The sequence below is a fragment of the Vulpes vulpes genome, chromosome 2, assembly GCF_048418805.1.
Source record: "Vulpes vulpes isolate BD-2025 chromosome 2, VulVul3, whole genome shotgun sequence".
NCBI classification, from domain to species: domain Eukaryota; kingdom Metazoa; phylum Chordata; class Mammalia; order Carnivora; family Canidae; genus Vulpes; species Vulpes vulpes.
The window spans coordinates 107,705,036-107,719,699 of NC_132781.1; the positions used below are offsets into that span (position 1 = coordinate 107,705,036).

At 48.0% G+C, this 14,664-nt stretch overlaps 1 protein-coding gene across 16 annotated transcripts in view; it reads left to right on the forward strand.

The window, feature by feature from the left end:
• Window positions 1-2,054: 2,054 nt before the first annotated feature.
• The window catches only part of BEND7 (BEN domain containing 7), an 80,209-nt gene continuing 67,599 nt past the window's right edge, over window positions 2,055-14,664 (forward strand). For 11 of the 16 annotated variants that reach the window (XM_072749486.1, XM_072749484.1, XM_072749482.1 and 8 more), the window contains exons 1-2: window positions 2,055-2,481; window positions 4,909-4,992. In XM_072749486.1, coding sequence (XP_072605587.1) covers window positions 2,421-2,481; window positions 4,909-4,992 — 145 coding nt within the window. In that variant the 5' untranslated portion in view covers window positions 2,055-2,420. Of the gene's footprint in view, window positions 2,482-4,906; window positions 4,993-9,904; window positions 10,003-14,664 lie in introns of those variants that run through there. The other 5 variants (XM_072749493.1, XM_072749489.1, XM_072749494.1 and 2 more) reach the window with 2 other exon arrangements.

The window sequence follows — 14,664 nt, forward strand, 5'->3', positions numbered from 1 at the left end:
TAATAAAATCTCATTTTATGCTCCAAGGCAGGAACGATCCTAAATGCTCCTCAACCAGTACAGTACACAACCCTGTGGCTTTTGGAACAACATTTAAATAGACATCCCAAAGAAGAAAGGGTCCCAGCCTAGGGAACGAAATAGTATGCTTGTTTCTTTAGAAACTTCAAAACATCATCAGATGTTTACTGCTTGGTTTTAAAGAAAGAAAGAGAAAGAGGGGCCAATAGAGTAGATTTAATAGTAGTAGTAACAGAAGATTCAATCCCTTTTTATCACTTTAATCTTTTTTTTTTTTTTTGCCACCTTTTAGAGCTCCAAAGGGTCTAAGTTACTCCAAACAAAACAAAACAAAAAACAAAAACAAAACCATACAAAATTTTGTTTGTCCTTCACATATTTTCTGGGAAAAGGACCCTGAGCTTTGAACATAATCTCCAAGGAGGCAATGACCAAAAAAAGTTAAGAATCTTTTGGTTAAGGATTTGCTTAAGTAAAGTGAATGGACATTTGCCCTTGCACCTGGCCAGGTAGGGCCAGCTTCCTCATTGGCTGCACACCACCTAAGACCTCAGTATGTCTGTCTGTATATATATATATATATGCCAGGCCCTGCTTCAGTGATTGGATTACCTGCTTGTTCCTAGCTTTTGCTTCCTGGGTGTGTGTACCCTAGCTGCTTCCAACCTCCCTCTTCCCCAGAGTTGTCCTGTTCTGTGTATCCCCCATTAGAGAGAGGGGCTGTCTCCTCCTCTGAGTGAGATCGGGGGTGAAATGCATCCCATTTATCAACATACCCCTCTCCCTTCTTCCTGGCTACTCTTCTGGGGCCAACCCGAGTTTGCCACCGTGTGGAATGGGTTGTCCCATCTCTTTCACTCTCTTTGTATTTAGGTCTAGGGACGGTGGGTTCGGCGAGGTACTCTGAAACCTATCAGACTACAGCCCTGCGCTGCCATTCCCAGGCCGCGTGAAAATGCTCTTCCCTTCCCACCCTGAAGATGTTGTGAGTCGGGAATGGCGTGCTCCCAGCTCCCCAGAGCAGAATATCGCATAAAAGTAATAAAAGCATTCTGTCGCTGTCAATTACTTTGGCTCCCGCACACCAGCGGCGGAGTCCCCCCCCTTGCACCTGCCTGGGCCGGTTCTTCCCCAAGAGTCGGCAGCAGAGCCACGGAGCACCCACTGACTGACGTCGCGTCCCTCACCCCTTCCACCCTCTCCACGCCCCCCCGCCCCCCGTTCCAAGTTGTCTCCGTGAAGAGAACTCCAGATCTTTCGACAACCCCTTTCGTATTGACTCGAAGCTCACTCTCCTCACCAGTAAATTCTCCAATCTCTCCGTTTCCCGGCAGAGCGCGGAGAGGGGTAAGTTGTGTGCGTGTGTGTGCGTGGGTGCGTGTGTGTGTCTCCTAAAAACTTGCATAAAGCCCGCTGAGCGCGGCCCCTCCGGCATCCTGCGTCTCCAGCAAGGAGTGGGCTGGCCGAGGGTCCCCCGACACCCGGCACGACGCCTCCCTAAGCCCGGCCCCGGGAGCGGCGGCGAGAGGCAGGCGAGCTCGGGGTCGGGAGCCGCCCCCCACCCACCCCAGCAGCAGCAGCGGCGGCGGCGGAGGCGCCCGGGCCACCCCCACCGCCCGCGGCCCGGCCCGACCCCCGCAGTCCCCGCGGGGAGGCCGGCCCGGCCGAGGGCGCTGCGCCGCGGCCTCCGGCTCCTCCGCGGGGCGCCGCGCGGCCAGGCCGGTGGGTGGCGGCGGCCCGGGCCCCCGGGGATGGCGGCGGCCGCGCTCCGCCAGCAGGTGGCCCCGGGGTCCCGGCGGCGCCGCCTCCTCCCCGGCGCCCCTCCTCCCGCGGGGGCGGTCAGCGCCCCGACCCGGCTCGCACCCCGCCGCCGCCGCCGCCGCCGCCCTCGGCCCGCCCGCCGCGTCCCCGGGGCCGCGCTCGCCGCCGCCGCCGCCGCCGCCGCCGCCGCCGCGTCCGGAGCAGCGCCCAGGCCGGCCCGCCCGCAGCACCCGGCCCGCCGCGCCGCGCCCTCCCCGCCCCCAACTCGCTCCCCCGCGGAAAGTTCGGCTCGGGCGGCGGCGGCCCGCGGACCCGGCATGCGAGGGGGCCGGGGGGCGTGCTGACGGGACCGGGCGGCGGCGCGGCGGGGGCAACTTCTGCCGCCGGCCCCGCGAGCCGCAGCCCCCGGGCGCGCTCGAGGTGGTTCTGCCCTCGCCCTCGCCTCCCCCTGCGGATCCAGGGCACGGACCTTGGTCCTGGCGCTCCCGCTGCCGGGTGACAAGAGCCGCCGCCGCCGCCTCAGCCGCCGCCGCCTCAGCCGCCTCAGCCGCCGCCGCCGCCGCCGCCTCAGCCGCCTCACCGCCCCCCGGCCGCAGCCCCTGCCTCCCGCCTCCCGCCTCCCGCCTCCCGCCAGCACCATGGAGTTCTCCGAGAGGAAGAGGAGCAGGAAATCGCAGAGCTTCAAACTGGTGAGCCGAGGTAAGCGGCGGCCGCCGGGCCGGGCGGGGGGCGTGCGGGCGGCGCGCGGGGAGGACTCGGCGCCGCGTAAACACCCCCGCGGCCCGCGCCCCGCGCCCGGCGCCCCGCGGGGGGGCCGCGGTGTGGGGGTGACGGGGGCGCTTCCGGGACCCCCGGGTCCCCTCCCGCGGGGGCGGCGCGGGGGGCGCACACGCCGCGCGGCGGGGAAAGTTGTGCATGGGGGTGGGGGGGAGGCAGGATGTTATTCAGCGTAAACAAGTCGGAGGGCACCTCAGGAAATTAGCGAACAATGACACTTGGGGAGCCGAGAGCCTTCTTTGGTATTCCACTCCCGCGGCCGGGGTGTGGGGGTGCGGGTGGGGGCGGGGGGCGGGGGCGCGCGCTGCCTCTCTCCCGCAGGCCGTGCACACTCGGATCCCGACCTCGGGTTGGGGCTGGCCTCCCCCCGCCCTCCTCACACACACACACACACACACACACACACACACACACACACCCCTCACGAAAACAGAAGCAAAAGCAAAAAAAAAAAAAAAAAAGGTGGTGGTTCTTTCAAGCACCAGAAAGCAGCTCATTAGGTGAAGGTGTACCAGCCCAGACGAGAGCGGTTGACCTCTGGCATCTTCGCTATAGATACGTTCCGGGGGTTGGGGGTGTGTGGGGGGATGTGGGAAGGTGTTTCGGAAGGGATCGCTTGTCGGTCACAAAAGTATCCCGATTTAAAAAAAAAAAAAAAAAGATTCCAGCCGGTTCCTGACGATTTAACAGGTGTATGCCGCCCGCCGTCTTCGGGCTTGGGTCTCTCACAGGGAGGGCCGGGGAAAGTTGAATCTCGCCCTGTCCTGTGTTCAGTTACTTGTCAGGTCTCTCCTGATTGGACTTTGTCAAAGACGATGAGAACTTGAGATAAGAGCAGACATTAAAATAGGGCTATTAAAATGGCTTTGTGTTACCTTAAATTACAGGCAGGTGACTTTCTCCCCCCCCCCCCCCCCATCCTCATGTCACAAGTCCTGATACCGAGTTTTGGAACCTCCTTGTTTAAATATCTTCTTTGAATCAACTTGAGGTCAGAACCAAACCCCAGAATCTGTCCCCTTTCCCTCTGTGGTTCTATCTAGCACTGGCCTCAGAGTAGAGGGAGAGCAGGAACCTGGAGAAGCCCCGTGCAAGCTGATGAAAATTAGAGGGTGATTTCCAAGTAATAGGGCTTTTCAAGCTAAGCTGAGCTAACTGTGATGTAAATTCAGTAAAGTCTGCTCTCGGCTGGTCTGAAGGTGGTTGTATAGACATTTATTTCCAAGATCGGCTCAGATCTGTTTCCCCTGTTTTAGTTTGGATGCTGTTTAATGAAAGAGGCCTGAAATAGTTTTTACAAATTCAAAATATTTGGCTCTTCCTTCTGTGTGTGGATTGCTCAGTCATTTGTACTTTTAAAAATCTCTCCGTATGTGACTGGCCGGTGGGTCTATTGATTCATTCAGGAATGTAGGCTGCTTTCTTATTTATGACCTCTCAGACAACTTACTACTTTATCTGAAAAGTGAGAAGTTTTGTAGACCTTGACCTGTTAGGTCTCAAGCCACAAAAAGGGAAATAGCTGTTAAGAAGGAACCTCTATTTTCTTCCTAGACGATCCTACCTTTTAGAAATAGACCATTGGCAAGCCCAGTAGCCTCCGTAGAGAAGAAAAACGCTTGTAAAGTACTGCATTTTAAAGTTTGACTGACATAGCAAGTTTTTCATTTTCCTCTTTTTTTTTTTCTTTGAATTATGGGTCTGATTCTTCTCTCTGCTCTGCAGGTGCATTTTTAGCAAATAAACTATTGCATATTAAAGTGCAGTAGCTGAATGCAAAAAGACTGTGTGAATGACGAGAATCTTGCTTTCTTATCTAGACTATACTATATTTGAAATAACAAATCAGTAATTTTCATGTGTGCTTTCCTGTAAGCTACTTAAAGGCTGGAATTTTTCTGGGTAAACTGAGAAAACTGAGCATCAGGTTACCCGAAAGCATGCTATTGATAGACTGTACTCATGGAAGTGGGTTGTGGAGATAATTTTGGAATCGTCCCCTGGCCTATGATTGGGCAAGGTTTTTCTTTCCCTTATAAACATACTTGTCATTTGAAAGCAAAGAGGCCTAGTAATTGGCATCTCTGGGCCAAATTTACTGTGAAAACCATGTGATCAGCAAGGCTGTTTTCTAAAGTCAAAGTAATATTTCAAGTTTGTATTCTTCCTCAGAGTAAGCAAAGTTTTAGAGATTATTAGTGACTACAAATTCAGTGATTAACCGAGTTCTTGGAAATTTATAGTTTAAAGTATAGAGTATACATCTTATATGTAATGAGAGTCTAGTCTTGTTTTTTCATATCTTGCAGCTCATTAGAATTTTAATTTTTGGTTGTTTTCTCATCCCAGATTATCACCATGAGGTATATAAGATCTCAGAATTCAACAACGATGTTAATGGGGAGGCCAAAGAGACACAACCCATTTATTTAGGTAGGTTCCTATGTCAATTAATTTCTCAGCAAAACAGCGTGGCCGTTTGCAATTAGGGGGAAGGGAAAGAGGAAAAAAAAAAAAAAGATTGTGCCAGAACGGGAAATGTCTGCCATTGCTTAATGTATGACATTCTTTTCAAGACCTTTTATTTTACAGATTGCCAATATATCCCTTATTAACATTGCTAAAAGTTGTAATTTCAGACATAAATGTTTATTAGTGTCTACACACAGTGCTAATTATCACTCACTCCCAGAGCCAGATGCTGACTGTGCAGGTTTGTCGCTCTGTGCTCACCCCATTTACATTGCATATTCGCTGGCATGCTTCACTGGCAATAGTTTGTGTAATTGGGGTATTACATCTTTGACATCTGGATAACAGAAATTCAATTTCCAGGAAGCTGCTATTTGTTTGGTTTTGCTTCTGCCTTGGGTGGGATAGAGGATTAATATGCTGTCTTATTATAATGTCCCTTCACCTCTGTGGCCTGGTTGCTAATCCTGCCATGACAAAATTAAATTAAATCTACACTCGACTTGTGTGCACTTCACCCCGGTATTTTTGGTCAGAGAGATGAGCCATGCTTTGCTCTTGCCATCCTCCTTCCAAGCTCACCTCAGGGACGAGCTAACTAAAAGCAGTGTCTGTGAGACCATCCCACTTGGGTAGCTGCATGCTGAGTAAGTGAGTAGTCAGAAGCGTTTGCCACTCTTTCCAAGCACAGTTCTTGGTACAGATGCCAATCATGAAGGACCTTGCACGTGCACGTGCAGTGTGTTACTCCCAGACCATGAACCAAAAAGTAAACAAAAAGTAAACAATGTTTACAAGGGAAGTATAATTCCCTTATAAACAAGTATGTTTATAAGGGAAGTATAAGTAAAAAGTATCAATTTTGCCACCAAGAGGGAAGTACCCATAAAGCAGGAGAAGTAGGAGTAGAGAGTGAATGGTGGTGTGTGGCTTCAACCTTGCCCATCCTGACTGCCTCCACCACCCCGGGGTAGGAGGCTGAGCGCCAAGAAGGGAGCAGAAAGTGCGAGACCTTCGAGGCCAAGAGTGATAAAAAGCAAGGGCCGGATCTGCTGGCTCTCTGGGGAGAATCGAGGGCCGAAGGAAGTAAGATTGCTGCTCAGACTCAGTGTGCGTGTAGTACCGCAGCTCCAAACAACATGAAAGCCAGATAGCGAAGTAATCTGTCTCCGGGGTCTCTCTCCCTTTGGCTTTGAGGCAGAGAAAGGGTGGGTTGCAAAGGACTGAGAAATCAGATGGATACTTGATTGAGGTAAAATAGGAGGGAAGGATCAGCATTTCTTACATGAGCCACCAATGAAGGCACATAGATCTTTCCATCCAAGCGCAGACTGTCACCAGCGCTGGCGACTATGCCTCGCACCTGTTTATGGCTAAGAGAGCTAAACACCGAGAAGTTAATAGGCAAGTGAAATGCTACAACCCAGAAGGAAGATATTCTTGGATTGTACTCTCTTCAGTTCCTTAATCGCTTAGAATTCTGTATTTTCATTTCCCTGAACTTGATTGGTTGGAATTCTGTATCTAAGTCCCACTCAACTTAGTTACTGGAAATGAGGAATTTGCCTATTAGTAGAAAATTTACATTTATCATAAAAATGGAACATCATGTCCTTGGTTGGGTTATTCCTCCACAAAGCGAGCTTCCCCGCACTACCCCCCCCCCCCCCCGCCCACCTCCAGCCAGTTCCCCTGTGTATTCGGAAAACAGTAAGGATGCTATACAGTGAGTAATTCTGGGTATGACAGGGGTGAGGGGTGGAGAACAGGAGGGTGTTATTGCTCACTAAATTCAGTAAAAGGCAAACTCTTGAAGGGGGCACACATTGCTCCTTTCATTTTCCCCAGCTCGAGTCCAGGAAGGTAAGAAAACATCACCAAAAGACCAGGTCAGAATAAGCTTTCCAAGTTACTAGACAAGAAGGCCTCAGACATCAAGAGACAAAAGATCAAACAGTGCAGACATGTGCCTGTCAATCTTGCTTATTCTGGGGACGGTGGGATGTGGTTCCCAAAGCACATTTTTATTTTATCTCCAGGTCAATTAAAAAAAAACAAAACTGGAGGAGCAAATGATCACACTAATATAATTTCTAAAGCAATGGGGAATAGTTACATGTGAAGTTAAGAATTTGGTTGTTGATGATGTTAAAAACAGGCATTTTTACTTTATACGTACTCTTCTCAAAACATAGATTTAAACCGTGGTTGTTTCATACATTGCTAGAATCTATCCATAATGGAACTTGCTAGGATGAAGAATTTTGTGAGGCTTATGACATCGAAGGGAGTTTCTTAGCAAAATGCGAGAAGAACTGTTTCAACTGTAATGTGGTCCTAAAACATGGATGTTGTATAGGATTTTCTGTGTTCAGACATATGTATTATCTTTAATGCTATCTCCACCTATAAGATTAAAGTTCATGTCTCCGGAAAAGTGAGTGAGTGCTCCGGGTTTTGGCAGAGTTCCCGCATGAAATCTATTTCTCTGGAATATTTTTAGGCTGTTGACTAATGTAGCACATCCAACATAGTAGGATAGCTCAATCGTGTGAATGGCTTGGCTGAGTGCTTTGGGAGTTACACATTTTTTAATGTGATAATAGGGCCAGAGGAGGTTACTTTGCCCTGTGGACATTGACATTGTCAGGATGGCTGTGGTGGGCTACAATAAAAATTTGAGCACTGTTTGGAAAAAAAACAGCAATTTGTTTTAATCAACGCAATTTTTTTTGGAAAATACTATGCACTCGGCACTTCTCTGGAATGAGAGTGGGGTTGGAGGTAACCAAAGAAATGGAAAGGACAGAGACCTTGTTCTCAATGATTAAATCTACTTGGGGACATAGGACAAGTTCAGAACACAGTTCTGAACAGCATTCAATAATCAGAACAGCTACGGTTGTTGGGCACTCACTGTGTGCACAGTGTTGACTTGAGGACCTCACATGAATCATCTCATTTGCTTCTCGTGGCAAATTTGTAAGTCATTATCATCCCCATTTTGTATGTGGGACTTAGATGTTTGGTAGCTGCCAGAGGCCTCTCAAGTAGCAAGTGCCATAACTGGGATCCCAGGGCACCTCCTCCTGTGCTGGAAACACCTTGCCGCACGCCTCTGTGTGAACGATAACTCATTGACAAATATGAACCATTAGGGCAATGAGCAAAAGCAGTGTTGGAAGGGAAGGCCGAATGCAGGGTCAAGTGGAGGGCTCTGGAAAGGCTAGACCTCGAGCTTGGGGAGGATTTGGATAGGCCGAGGGGAATTGGAGAAGATTCCAGGTGGGAAGGGGGCCATAAGCTACAGCAGAGACATAGTGTCATGAGAATCAGATGTTAAATGAGGGTCACCCGTGTAAGAAGTGCTTTCATGTCTGTCATCCTGTGGTTTTGGGGGTATTCCCATAAGGTCACTAGGGCAGATGTTCTTCTTCCCATTACCTAGAGAATAGGACTGAGGCTCAGAGTAAAGCACTTTGCTCATAAATAGTGGAACCCTGAGTAAACCCACGGCTCCTGTCCAAGGACCTTTCCCAATCTACCACGTCAGGCCAGATAATTCAAGGACCACCAAGAGACCTTATCTGGTGGCAAGGCACTTTTGGAAAGTATTTTAGTGAGATGGTGAATCCATTACTTGTAGCAGTAACACAGGCATTTGATAAAATCTTTTTATAAGTTGGGTTTTTAGATTGTCAATATATAAATTTGAAACATGTCTTTTTCAGGTGTTCAGTCTCATTCATTTATTCATTCGATAAATATTTATTGAGCTCCAATTACATGCCAGGCCCTGGCCCTGTTCTAGTTCCTTCTGACGTGCTCAGTTCAGTTATACAGCTTTCAACAGGCAAAGCACAGGGTATAGTAACTATGCCAGTTGAGCAAGGTTGAGGTGTCTGAATCTCTAAATCTTTCTCAGTGGCTTTATTGATGCCAGCTGCCACCACCGTGGCCCCCAGAGTCTCCTCAAAGATGACACACTCCAGTAATCCCTACCCACTTTTCCAGGCTAGGGAGTTAGCCTCTCACGACAATGTAGGTCTCCCTCCTGGAGAAATGGGCAGGTGCGTGTGTTAAATGGGGGTCCTCTTCCCGTGGAGTCAGGTGGCCTGGGTCCCACCTGGCTCCTGTTTCTTCCCAAGAGGGAGGGGGTGCCCTGATGTTCCACCTCACCTGTGGCTGAAGTTCCACGAGTGAGAAGCAACCTCAAATAAATTAAAGGTCCAAGCCGGTCCTCAGTGTTTCTTGAGCTTAGAAACATGGCCAGTAATGGTAGGTGTCATTTGGGGAGAGCTTGCTGCATGGCAGGCACTGTGCTAAGAACTTTGCACGTTACCCCAGGGCACCATGCAGCACACTCCACCTCTGCAAGGCTTTTAGGGTGCCCTCGTCGCCGTGTAAAAACTTCTGGTCTGAATGGTTTCTGAGGTTTCCTATAGCACTGAAAGTAGACCTGCTTGTCCTATAGGTCCACAAATGGCTTCAAAAAAAATTGCAAGCAAAGTCAAAGTTGAGAGAGCCTCCTGAGGCTGTTGAACGCTGATGGCTTCCTTGAACATAAGCGCATGTGTAAATTGCTTCTGTAACCGTAGATGCAGACTCAGACATCCTCAGATACCACACTCTGCCTAAAGTTTGGGAGCTGTTGGCAGTTAGACCTGTCGCATACTCACATACTCAGATTAATCATTTAGCTAATATCACAACTACACCGTGAGGCAGGGTGTTATATCTGTTATACAGACAGGAAGGAAGCTTAGCTCGGAGGTGAAAGTGATTTGCGCAAGGTCACACGGTAATTAGTCGTTGAGCATGCTTTAAAATCAGGTCTTTTGATGTCCACTTGTGCACTCTTTCACCGTGTCAGGGCCGCCTGCTGTCCTGCCCCTGCCGGTCTGCCCACATGGGCTGAGTGGGCCGTGTAACTCCGCATCCTCTCCCCGCAGAGCCAGAGCGGGGCTCCAGGTACGAGGGGGGCCTACTGGCGGTAGAAGGGAGGGGTGGGTGGCCAGAAGCTTTGGCTGGGCAGAGCCTAGGACCCACCTGGGAAGAAAGGAAGTAAAGTTGGTTGAACATCTGCTGTACGCTCGGCACTTCCTGTACTGGAGAAGTATTGTTATTTCCATTTTTAAATGAAAAACGTGGGTCTTTGGAAATGTCTGTTTGTCCAAGGTCAGAGAGCTTGCAGATGAGAGGTTGGCCGTGGACGTGGCTGCCACGTTGCTTCTGCTGTGCCTGCGGCCTCTGGGAAAGCCAGGCCCTCTCTCCTCCTCCCTTTGCTGTTCCTTGTCTGCTTCTAGCTCACCTTTATAGTCTTATCTCTCTCCTCTTCCTACTAAAAACATTTGCTTGTGTCAGCCTGGCCTCTTAGCATTCCTTTCTGGAGCACCTTTCCCTGCCTGTGTGTGTGTGTGTGTGTGTGTGTGTGTGTGTGTGTGTGTGTGTGTATCTCGCCAGCCTGTACTCTCCAGGCACTGCCATGTCTCACCCCATTTCCAGACTCCTTCTATTACAATCCTGTCTCCTATTGGTTTCTAAAGCCCAACTCAAACATTACCGAGGCCTGGAGGCCTCCTCAGTTTGTATAGCACAGTAGAGAGAAGTCAAGTTTAAAGTCAGAAGACCTCGGTTTGAATCTTGGGTTAACAGTAAATAACACCTTGCACAAAATTCTTAAGGGATTTTCTCTCTCTCTCATAATATAATAGTGATGTTGGCCCTAATCTCTGCAGCAGGTTCCCCTACAACATAAAGGAAATCCTATATGACAAAACACTTTTTTAAAGTAAGAAATACCATATTTTTATTATTATCCCCGTGTCCCTTCTTCTGAAATAGGATTTAAATGTTCTTCTGAACATTTTAGACTAAATAACAACATCACTCTTTTATGGCACTTACCATGCACTACCTAGTACCTGCTTATTTTGTGCATGGCTTATTGCACTCCAAGTTACCCTTGCAGGCACCCCCATAGCCCCCAAACCTGAACAATTACTGCACTGAATTGTGGTTGTTTATTTGCACCATCTCTCATATATATTGAGATCATATATATTGTTGTATATATACATCATATATAACATATAAATTGTTAAGATCACAGAGCGAGTGTGACCTGGATTCTTTTTCATATCCTTTGAAGCACCCAGCACAGTGTTTTATTCATAACAGGTACCCAGATGATAGGTACTCAAATATCTAAGTACGTGAATATGTTGGACACTATCATATAGACCTCTGAAGAGTTGCTGTATTTTTTTTAAGATTTTTAAAAGATTTTATTTATTCGAGAGAAAGAGAGATAGAGAGCACAAGTGGGGGAGGAGTAGAAAGGGAGGGAGAAGCGGACATCCCACTGAGTGGGGAGCCCGACATGGGTCTCCATCCTAGGACCCCAGGATCATGACCTGAGCCAAAGGCAGACACTTAACCAAAGCCACCCAGGAGCCCCTGAAGAGTTGCTTTTAAAATATACCACTCTGTTGAGATTTTGGAGACATTTAGTGAGCCAAACTAAAATAAGCCACATTTAACTGGAAGAATCTGTTATATTAAACTAGCACAGAGGGGCAGCCGGTGGCGCAGTGGTTTGGTGCCGCCTGCAGCCTGGGGTGTGATCCTGAAAACCCGGGATCGAGTCCCACATTGGGCTCCCTGCATGGAGCCTGCTTCTCCCTCTGCCTGTGTCTCTGCCTCTCTCTCTGTGTCTATGAATAAATAAATAAAATCTTTAAAAATAATAAACTAGCACAGAAATTTGGGATTTCTGATGTCAATTTGTGAGATACAACTTGAAATCTTTTTTTTTTTTTTGCCCTCAAATCTAGAGAAGACCAAAAAGGGGAGGACCTCACATTCGAAAGCCAGCGACATGTTGAAAACCCAAAACTGAAAAAATAGTCTTTGCTCCACTGGCTCTGTATTGTCCTATAACATAGGTACAGCCTGGTAGGGGTGCTTAAGAGAGGATTGACCTGTTTATCAACTGATCTTGGCATTGTCTAGTTCTCAGATTCCACATGAAGCAAGTTTTCATACCTAAATTTCAGGAAAATTGAAAGCCAGGCATTCAACAACAGGCCTTGGTGCATGTCACACTGCGAGGGAGTGCACATGCTGTGCCAGCTCACCGCAGCCCTCCTGTGTCCTGAGAAAAAGTTCCCTCTTTCTGTTTCTCATCCAGACTTGGTGTAGTTCAGGAACCGCCCTGGGAGTAAAATGTGCGTTGTGTTGTGATTGTTTGCTGTCCCTACCCTGATCATGACCAAATCATTTAAAAGGAAAAGAGAAAAAAACACGCCTCCAAGAAGGACAGACTTTAAAGAGATGTATTAACAATTTAGCCTCTCTGGTTCCCATGGGAATATGGATTTTCACTTTGGGAAGAAAAAAATAACATGGCCATCTATAAGATAAAGATTTTGGAACAGTGTGTTTTGCATCTCCAAGTTAAAAATAGATCTAGGACATTTACAAAGCAACTCTGTTATTCTTATAAGTCACAGATAACTGGAGAAAACATTACCTTACCTGGAATCACATGCACCCAAATGTGTGTGTGCGCAGTAGCAGGGGGTGGCCCACACAGCAAGGAGGAGATGCCCAAACCTGCAGGGGTTTATCCAGGGCTGCGCCACTTGGGCTGCTCCCTGCCTCGACTTTCAGGTTAGCATTGAGACTCCTAAGCCTGACCAATAAGACACTACATGAACTGCCACCTGTCTCATTGGAGCTTATTGCTGACACTGGCCGTCCACCTCCCAGGCGTCAGCCATACCAGAGGGCTTTCGTTCCTGCCAGAGGAATCCGTCCTCACCTTTGAGGCTAGGCACTTTCTCACCCTGGTGGCTGCACCAGCCACCTCTTCTGCTCAGAATTTCACACTTGGACCATCCTCGCTCTTCTTTCCTTGGCTCTCTTTTTTCCCTAGAGATGCCAAATTGATGTAACTTCCTCCAGGCAGTCTTCTCTGATTGCCCTCACCTCTCCTTCCACAGTGGCATGGTGCTATCACAGCAAAGGTGTTGCCAATTTACTCTTTTTTTCTCTCTCTCTCTCTCTTCCCCACTGGAGTGTAAACTCCCTGAGGATCGTCTCTGCATCCCCATTGCCCAGCATGCAGGTCATGTAATAAGCATCAGTACAGGCTCAGAGAATCAGTGAGACATCCACTTTTAAATTCAAAATAAAGTGGGGGAATCAGCCACTTTGAAACATTATTAGTCAACTCTTACTTCTAAGTTCCACCCTAGCTTCAAGGGGTGAAAATTTACACTTCCTTCTTAGTAGCTAACTGGACGTCACGTACCAGGAGTAAAATTGGTCAACACTGACCCCAGAAGCTTTATTTTTCATCTCATGTTTCTTTTTTCTTTTTGATTAGGTTAATGGCAGTGCCCTCTCTTAGAGTTTAACCCAGAAGAGGATGCACTGCCATACCGGTGTGTGGGTACTGGCCCTGGCCCCCAGCACCCTGCCCATACACTGTGCTGTGCAGGGCCCTCAGGGTGCTGCAGTCCAGTGGGCCTGGCGTCTGCTCTGCTGGGCTCTACCTAGAGCAGCCTCTGCCACCTTGTCTATCTAAGCCTTCATTGCTCCAATCTCAGTTTGAAATCCTGCAGGGCAAGACTCTGTTGACTGTGTTCCTAGGACACAATACTTGACATAGAGTAGCTTCTCAATAACTATTTTTGAACAAATAAATGAGTACCATATTTAAAACATGTTAAAAATGCAATTTGCTGCCGTTCTCAGCTGATCTGAGTGGGTCAGTCTGTTGCTATGGAACGATTTTCTTGTGCAGGACTGTCCCGTGTGTTATAAGAGGACTGAATGCTGGCAGCATAAGTGTAGATAAACGTCAGGGGCACCCCCTTCCCCGAATCATTGTGATGATCAGAAATGTCCCCTACACATGTCAGCTGGCATGTGGTCCTCTGCAGGCCAAGGTTGTGCGGTCAGTTAGCTTTGAGCAGAGAAACACTATTGCATTGCTATAGACTACACACCCTTCCTTGCTGGCTGGCTCCCAGCTGCCCATGTAAAGGGGGCAGAAATGAGGGGCCGGGGTGGACCTACTCAGCCACATCACCGTACCCAGAGCGAGATCAAAGGGCACATTCCATTCATGGTCAGGTTACTGAGCCTCCTTTCTGTACAAAGGACAGCTTATTATATGCATATTCGATCATATATTTTAAAATCATTAAGAAGTTTAGACAGATTTCCTTTCAGTATTCCAGACAATCAGTATCTTTGCAAATAAGAATCCATAAAATTGTTTTCTTACTATTGCATTTTCCCCCAAACATGTACAAATATACTGTATCATTTGAATTGCAAGGGTTTTACAATGTTTTTTTACTTAGAAATCAAATTTTATATCTGAAAGGTTAATGGAGAAAACTAATTATGCTATCTGGTAACCAAATGTGTGATGAGACATTTGTCTCTATAATTAACAGCAAGGAACTTTTATAGTTTCATAAAATCGAATGCTACATAGAGTATTCTGTGAGCCTTTGTTTGGATGAGGTGTCCAAAACAGAGATGTTTATGGATGATATAAAGTTGAACTGAAATGTAGTGCAGGTGTCTGTGCATCTCACAGGCATTTCTCATTGT